The 8,477-nt window shown below is 33.7% G+C and overlaps 2 protein-coding genes across 2 annotated transcripts; one reads left to right on the plus strand and one right to left on the minus strand.

The window, feature by feature from the left end:
• Positions 1 to 1,395: 1,395 nt before the first annotated feature.
• Positions 1,396 to 4,398, plus strand: LOC128162815 (uncharacterized). Its single transcript, XM_052826195.1, has 2 exons — positions 1,396 to 1,613; positions 2,648 to 4,398. The coding sequence occupies exons 1-2, from the start codon at positions 1,562 to 1,564 to the stop codon at positions 3,622 to 3,624; spliced, it is 1,029 nt and encodes a 342-aa protein (XP_052682155.1). The 5' UTR covers positions 1,396 to 1,561; the 3' UTR covers positions 3,625 to 4,398.
• Positions 4,399 to 4,545: 147 nt separating this feature from the next.
• On the minus strand, positions 4,546 to 8,473 carry LOC128162814 (uncharacterized). The gene is made up of 8 exons (XM_052826194.1): positions 8,311 to 8,473; positions 7,985 to 8,078; positions 7,224 to 7,487; positions 6,557 to 6,738; positions 6,277 to 6,423; positions 5,650 to 5,734; positions 5,136 to 5,470; positions 4,546 to 5,008 (listed from the first exon to the last, which is right to left on the minus strand). The coding sequence occupies exons 1-8, from the start codon at positions 8,380 to 8,382 to the stop codon at positions 4,985 to 4,987; spliced, it is 1,203 nt and encodes a 400-aa protein (XP_052682154.1). The 5' UTR covers positions 8,383 to 8,473; the 3' UTR covers positions 4,546 to 4,984.
• Between the last annotated feature and the right edge of the window lie 4 nt (positions 8,474 to 8,477).

Below are 8,477 nucleotides of genomic sequence, written 5' to 3' on the forward strand. Positions count from 1 at the left end.
AAGACCTTCAAAACGCCCTCAACGAATTTTATAGTTATTGTACTCAATGGAAACTTAATGTCAATGTTAATAAAACAAAAATAATGGTTTTCTCCAAAGGTCCAACATCGAAAAAGCTTTTTTATTATAAAGGAGAAGTTATTGAAAATGTTAAAGAATTCAAATACCTGGGTATCGTTCTGTCAAGAACTGGTTCATTTATTAAAGCAAGAAAGCATTTGTGTGAACAGGCTCAAAAGGCTATGTATGGTGTTATAAGAAAAATTAGAAATTTTAATTTACCAGTAAATTGTCAATTTGATTTGTTTGATAAGGTTGTTTTACCAGTTTTATTGTACGGCTGCGAAATTTGGGGCTTTGAAAATCTAGATATTATTGAACGTGTACATCTGAAATTTTTGAAAACAGTACTTAATTTAAGAAGCACAACACCGAATTTTATGATATATGGAGAAACAGGGCGCTACCCGTTGTATATTAATGTTTATACAAGAATAATTACATATTGGGGGAAAATGCTAATAAGCCCCAAGAACAAAATTGTATATACAGTGTACAGATATTTATTTTCACAACATTTTAATAGCGATTGTAAAAGCCCATGGATTGATTGTATTCAAAGAATTTTGAACATGTGCGGGCTACATTATGTCTGGCAGAACCATAATTTTGTCAATATAGAATGGTTATCTGCTACTGTAAACCAAAGATTAAAAGACCAATTTATGCAAATATGGTCAAATGATATAAATTGTTCTTCCAGAGGTCAAGTGTATAAAATTTTAAAACCATATTTTGGCTTTGAGAAGTATCTTGATATTTTACCTGTAAAACTAAGAAAAAAATTCATTAAATTTCGTACATCAAACCATCGTTTTCCTGTAGAGACAGGCAGATGGTATAACATTCCTTTGAATGAGAGGTTATGTCTTTTGTGTAATAAAGGTCTTATTGGAGATGAATTTCATTATATTTTAGAATGTTCGGCACTAGAAGAAATAAGGAAAAAATACATAAACACAAAATATTGGAAAAGACCAAATTTTTTTAAGTTTTCTGAACTCATGACTAATTGCAATTGTAAATCGCTAAGAAAATTATGTGTATTTATTTCAAAAATTTTTGATGCTGTCTGCTCCTCTTAGTTGTTTTCCTATTATGATCCTTTATACTAAAATCTAATATAAGTAGTGATTCTATAGTCTGTTCTTTTTTATTTATATTTTTTCCCTGTATGAAAATGTACCTGTTTGTCTGTACCTCTGACGATTTGTATTTGTATGTATTATATATATGTTCCTCTTGTACCAAATTATTTGGTCTGAGTGAATAAACTGAACTTGAACTTGAACTTATACATGTAAGTTGTGCGACGATCATAACGTGAACACCGACTTCATTATACTGCGTGTTAATTAACCCAGATAAATTAATTACCTAAATAAATTACCTGGTAAATTCTTTCACTTCTGTTGGCCCGAGGCCACCGTTCACAAGTGTAAACACGATACAGCATCTCTAGACTGCCGTGTTACATGAAAGTGTTCGGATTCCTCTAAAAATGAAACCAGGTATTTTGGCGGCTTTGATTATCTGGATACTCTGTCCTGTTGGTAAGTCTTGATTTTTTTTTCAATTAAACCTTCTTTATTTTTTCTGTTAAAGAATTTAGAGTCATTTAAACAAACGTGCCACTTTATAATTCATTACAGCGTGAAGTAGGTCCAGTGTCTATATTGTTAACAGTTGTAGATGGTTAAAGTCAGAAGAGAACTTCAATTCACGGCGAATTTTTCAAGTATATGAACATACATGTAATTGACTTTGTAATTTTTGATCAAATCCTAGTCTTGTTTTTAACATTTTTTTAAAAGTGTTTTCTCATTTACTTTTAATAGGCCCTAAACAAATTGTCAGATCATTTCATGTTAATTTTTTTGGCATTCTATTGCCGCGTCGTCCGTCAGTTGGATGTCAATAATTACATAGTGCAATATCATGTATATTCCAAAGTCATCGTCAGTCGTGTTTATCTGTCGTTCACACATGATGTTGTTGGTTGGTGGAATTTTATGGGGTGGTGGGGGAGGGGGGGGGGGTCGCAAGCTGAACGCAACTCATGACCATTTTCTTAACTGAGTTGATATTGAATTCTCTATTATATAAAAGCGAAGGCTAGCTTCCATTTGTCATTCAACACAAGAGACTGCTCTGAAGCATGGGATTCTCCATTTATGTGTCATATTATTGTCAATTGGTGGGTGTCAACATAAAAATCGCAGTACGTTAATGTTTGGAACCCGTCATATAAATTGGAAGGACTTACTTAAACCGTTTAAATACTTTGTTAATACATAGGAAAACAATTGTCATTTTGAATGAATAAACGTAAAAAAAAAAACCTTTAAAATTATGAAATATCTATTTAACTGTAAAGAATTCCCATTATTCTTTTTAAATGTTTGTTTTCAAGTAAAAAGTCCGCTATACCGCTCTCAACCGTTTTACCGGACGCGTTGCATACTTAACCTACATGTACATGTATGTGTATTTCAAAGACAATTTGCATGATTTGGATTACTTGTTTAGCTTAAATGATTCGACAGATGAATAATTAACTATCACTTTTTATTTGTTTGTTTTGAAGTTGGAGGAAGAAAGCCAATGTTACCAGAATTCAGCTTCAAGAAACTCTCAGAAAGAAACAACGAAAAAACATTTAGAACATTTACAGCTGAAAAGCCTCTAAAAGAAACAAACAACGACCCTAACGGAGCCAGTGTCCAGAAATTAAATATCTCAAAAATATTACAGTTTCAACAAGTCACTGATACACCAAAGACATTTAGAACCCCAAAGCATCTGTTTCTGAACAAGAAAGGCAATTCGAACACACCTCAGTTTGATGCATCAAAAGACAGAAAAAACGAAAAAAAGTTACTACAGAAATCCGAAATCATACCGTCACAATCAAATCAACTGTCGACGACGAAAAGTGCAGTGAAAAATATTCAAATGAAAAATCCGTTCTTAAAAATCGACAATAAATATCCTAGATGGCAGGAATCGCTTCATGTGAATAATGATGAAATGTGGAGAAATGAACTAAAACTAGACCCTCTTCCTTCCACAAGAGAGACTCACGAAATGCATGCTCATCTGTACTCTTCAACAGCTTCCACTAAACCCTCGACATTCCAAACAGACTTTGATTCACGAACATCTTACACAGGAGTCACGGTGACAATGAAATCAGTAGGAACGCCAAAACCGATTCACACCATTCCTTACTGTTCTTGGATAGATCCTCACAAATGCCCGGATGTTAGTAAAATTCAGCCTAACTGTATCGAATCTCCTATTATTCCCGCACTGGACGGCGAATGTAAAATGTGTCCATTTGATTGGTGCTTAGAACCGAACGACCTGGCGGGAAGCGGGAAACTTCACGATCATTCACCGCTAGATGTCGTTCTTAACGCTGGGAGCAAGGAACCGCCAAAACTGGCGCTCGCTATCAACCGGCCAGCAACAGGACAGGAAGAGGACAATGTTAATTCAAAAGGGGTCCCAAAAACAACCACGGAAATACCATTTTGGAATTTCGAAACCTTTGGACCTTGAAAAACTGTTTACTTGAATTATGACGCCCCTAAAATGACATTTATTATAATTAAACTGAACATGTTGTATAATTGGATAACATATGGCATTTATAAATGAAGAGACATCTGACAAAGAACGATTTTTAAACGAAGCTTATAATAGAAATTAATGCCATGTGAATGTGATTTCTCTTTTCGAATGTAACAGAAGGCAGCTACAAATAAATTTACAAATGAAGAAATTGACAACAAAAACTGATACTTTGTAAACGTGCTCGAGCATTGAGAAGGATGACTGAGCAGACAAATGAATACATGTAACATTATGATAATTTTATGTTACGCAATACTGGGGGGTTTTAACATTGACATGTTTTGTTTTAGGTTTATGTAATTATACATAGCATCTCAGACAATATGTTTGAATCAACATGATTATAATTATCATCAGGGAATCAACATGATTATAATTATCATCAGGGAATACTTATTTAATATTCATCAGTGAATCAAGAGCAACCTTAAAAGACATAGTGTATTTTAATGTTGACTAATTTACTTTCGGAGACTCAAAATGACGATAAATTGACATTAAATAACGCAATATTAGTTTTTAACCAAGTTATCGCACCTTTCATACCTATACAGTATTCATATTGTCTTGCTGTGCTGTTTAACGTCATGCGATGTCTCTCTTCACGCAAGGAGTACCGTGGTCAGTCATCATCACCCGCGCGCTTTTCTTGGAATATGACATCGATCAGCACGTGCGCAGAGTTAATATTGAGAACAATCAAGGTACTTGTACAGTTAAACCCACACTTTCCCTTCATGTCCCCTGGCCGCCATCTTTGAGGAAAAGCCAAAGGTCACTTACAATAACCTTTAGTTAGTTTGTAATTTTTGTTTTGCAATTTTGACATGAATGAATGACACTAAAGTGTGTTCCCGTCTCGTTTTATTGGCCGATGAAGAGGCTATTGTCCTTAAGTTTACAAAAATTAAGATTCCTTCAAATCAAAATGTGTACAACTCATTCAGTCATTGCTTAGTAACCAGGTAACTGCTCTAGGAAAATGTCTGGCAGCATTAACATGAGGAATACTTGATTTTTTCCCTTTTGACACTTTAAGTGACCATGTATAGGGACAGAGAGTAAGCTAGATATTCTACATTTTCTAATAATGTCTGGATATTTAGTATTTGTTAATAGTCTCTCTTAATACATGTATTCAGCATTTTCAATGGTCAAGTAATCTGAGCCACCGGTATTCCTCATTGGAACTCACTCAGTTACATTACGAGTGATGTCTTCATCAGCTGATTATTTCCTGTTCGACATCAGCTCGGACATGACTAGTGTCTTGTGTATTCTAGGCTTACTGTTCGGCCAATAACCTTGCCTGAAACATAGTAAAATGATATAAATCAGTCAGAGTGCATTTACTTTGTGTCAGATTCACATTGTAGGTTGAATCCTACTGAACTTTTATAATGCACTGTAAATTTATCAGTCTGTACTGGACGTACCTTCTCCATCTGTATTTCAACTGTTAGTAAGATATCCTGCGTCTGATGCAGCTTTCCTCTGGCCTCCTTCTGAGTTTGTCGAGTACTCTCGCACTCAGTCTCGTACTGAGCTCGATGTTGTTCAAGTGCATGAAGCTTTTCTTGGAGGCTCTGGATCTGCCCTATGACCTTATTTTCTTCATGCCTGATCTTTGAAATCTGTTTTTCTCCATCAGAAATCTCTTTGACATAAGAGTTTATTTCACCCTGAATATTTTTTATTTCAACTTTCAGAACTTCTTGTCTCATTTTCAGATTTTCATATTCTTCTCTGTATTTTGTTTTGTTGATTCCTCCTAAAAATTAATATGAAATTAGTCTAACATATCAATCTAAATTAAATTGAACATAAACTAATACATGTACTCCTTTTAGTAACAATGATTTTTTATTCATGATTTTACATGCCTGTGGCTAAATATGGGACAACTTTAGGAAATTAACTTCATTATATTCTGAATAAAATAAAACATACTATTCCTCTTCTGATTTTTTTCAGATGCATTAGAAAGCTCTGGATTTTGTCTCTCCTTGACCCTATGTAAATTTTTGTGATAATCCTGCAATGAAAAAGATTTTTATAGCTAGATCATTGTCACAGTTATTTAAAAGTTTCATATTTTGTGTATTTACATTTGGCTCGCATTGCCAATCGAGCGTGAATGAGTGGTGAATGAGTGAGTGTAGGAATGAGATTTTATAAGTCACATGAAAATTTGTTTACAGGTGTGTGTTGACAATGTGTTTACTGTTAATAATAAATTTTCTGCATTGTATCAAAAGGTAAGCTCAGGTTTTCTTTCAGCTTCCATACGTTTGAATTGAAATGGCTTATTAAACAGCAGTTGTGTGAATCACACATAGAATAACATGTATGTAGATTGGAAGCAGTTTTGGAAACCTAAATACATGTATTCATCATAACATGTACATGTATGTTAAAAGTAAAATGAATTTTGTTAGAATTACATTAACTGAGGAAGGCTATATAATTTGAATAAACTGAATTAGAAAAAAATGAAAATATTTTCTGAACAAGAGAGAAGGCAAAACACTAGGACCTGACATTTGGCAATCTCTATTGGTTTTTTTTTTTGCTGACCTCTATAATCTGCATCAACATAATATTTCTAGTTTTGGAGGAAGCCTGGGATCCACAGCACGGACAGAGTTCTCTTCCCTTTGAACAGGAAATGCAGGTGTTGTGTCCACATGGCACATAAATCAGTGGAGAGTTCTGGTCTCCTCTCTAAAAACAGAACTTGAAATTTAACATTCTGTATCTTTTTTGAATTTAAGCTAAAACATGGTTAACATCATTTAGTTCAATGGAATTCCCATTCAAGAATAATTTAGAAATTAATGTTTTATGATGTATATACCATGAGTTTTCTGCACACTGGGCAGTAGTGGCCTGATAGATCCGAGGCGCCTGAATTATTATTGTTGCTTGAGCTGTCCTGTTTGTCCAATCCATATTTTACTCGTGTCAGAATGCTGTCCGCTCTGGCATCAAAGTCCTCTGCTGACATCATCTGATTCATGATCTGAGACTGTTGGTAGTCTGTAATTAAGATACCGGCACTCGTTAATCAGTCGTTAACATATATTCTTTTAACTAATTATTGTTTTCAGACAAAATTTTGTCATTTAGGCCCTTCCAGTAAATTACAATCAGCTCAGCATTTGCTTCAATTATACTGTTGAACTGACATTAGCAATCAGTATACGCACCCTTTATCCATATATCTTTTTTATGAATAGATGTTATATTATAAATATATAAATTCTCAAAATGAAAGAACCCTGAACTATACTAGCTTGTCTTTAGTGAATAAATGACATAAATTTAAGTGTCATCAAATTGGCCAAATCATTAATTAGTTTATCATTTAATCCAGAACTGTACGTTGCTTTGCTTTCTAAAAGATTTACAATTGCCACTAAATTGAAATGACTCATCAAATCCTAATCAATGCAGCATTACACTGTACCTTTGCATTTCCTATCAAATGAAGACATTTTGTACATTGTACTATTAGTACTAACTTTTGTAACTTGTTTCTTCTTCTTCCCACTCTGGCTCTGGACTCGCATAACCAGGTGTCCTTGAACTTGAGACTTTAAGTACATCTGCACTGTCTTCCTCATCATAGTCTCCATGATCCATTTTGCCTTTTCTTTCTCTGGCAACCATCCAAGATTTGAACCTTTCTTTAGACATTTGATGGTTTGAGGTAGATGCAATGTTTTCTGCTGTGGTTTTAGTTGGTTTTGGTGATGGTGCAAATTTAGTTTCAGGTTTCTTTTCAACTGAAGATTTTAAATAACAAAACTTTACTCAAAATTAAGTTCTCATTTTGTTTTAATAACTGAGCCAATTAAACCAAGTGTTTGACGTGAAATTTACCTGTCAGAGTGAAAGCAAAGTTATCATTTATACGTGCATGCATTAAGTACCTATTACATTTACAAAACTGTATACTTTTCATATTAAAATTACCAGTTACTTTCTAACATAATTATCTTTGGATAAAAAGAGGTTGATTTTACTTTGGGAATTTTACTGTCAGTGGCACTAATTGTTTTTACTGTGACACAACAATAGTGGCTTATGAACCTGTATTTTACAAGTAGCCACATGCATGAGCATTACAATAGATGGCAAAAGTCAGGGATCAAAGGGAAATTATGTGTATTTATGAATTAATGTCAGTTTTAAGTTTAACTAGCCTAGTGGTTTATAATTAGTGATATAGCCATCTACAAAGAGAAAAACTTATCAATAAACAGTGATAAATGAATTGTACCTGTTGCTGATTTCCCTTCAGAGTTTACTTTTGTTTTCAAAGCTACTTCTCTTTGTTCCATCCAATTCTTCTGCCTCATTTGTATCTCTTGAACCTGATTTAATAAAATTAGGAATAAAATTGTTGCTTGCAACTTAATAAAAATAAATGTTCACATGTTTACAGTATTTTCAAACTCCACTGAAATTTAAAGAATTTGTGGTTGCTTATTTTTCGTAGATTTCATAGTGCTTCTTATCCAGGAATTTAAAAAAAAAAAAACTATTTTTGCTACATTTGCAAATCACCTGATCACGATGAATGTACAAATGTATTAGTTATCTCACCCTTTCCGCTATTTCATGTTTTTTTGCCTGTTTTGTTCTTGCTTTTCCTCTTCCAGCTGACGCCATTCTCATGAATTTATCAATAAGAACAAGAGATAAACAGAAAACAAATATTTTATCTGCCCTTCGACTTCGTTGTCAATAAAAACATTTACTGAAGAGCTTCG

The sequence above is a fragment of the Crassostrea angulata genome, chromosome 9 (genome assembly GCF_025612915.1).
Source record: "Crassostrea angulata isolate pt1a10 chromosome 9, ASM2561291v2, whole genome shotgun sequence".
NCBI lineage: Eukaryota > Metazoa > Mollusca > Bivalvia > Ostreida > Ostreidae > Magallana > Magallana angulata.

Excerpts from the sequence above, each read along its gene's own strand:
- LOC128162815 (XM_052826195.1), top strand. The coding sequence starts at position 1,562 with ATGAAACCAGGTATTTTGGCGGCTTTGATTATCTGGATACTCTGTCCT. Across the intron at positions 1,614-2,647 it reads CTGGATACTCTGTCCTGTTG|TTGGAGGAAGAAAGCCAATG; the intron begins GTAAGTCTTGAT and ends TTTGTTTTGAAG.
- LOC128162814 (XM_052826194.1), bottom strand. The coding sequence starts at position 8,382 with ATGAGAATGGCGTCAGCTGGAAGAGGAAAAGCAAGAACAAAACAGGCA. Across the intron at positions 6,739-7,223 it reads AGAAGAAACAAGTTACAAAA|ACTACCAACAGTCTCAGATC; the intron begins GTTAGTACTAAT and ends TCTTAATTACAG. Across the intron at positions 5,471-5,649 it reads AAAAAATCAGAAGAGGAATA|GAGGAATCAACAAAACAAAA; the intron begins GTATGTTTTATT and ends ATTAATTTTTAG.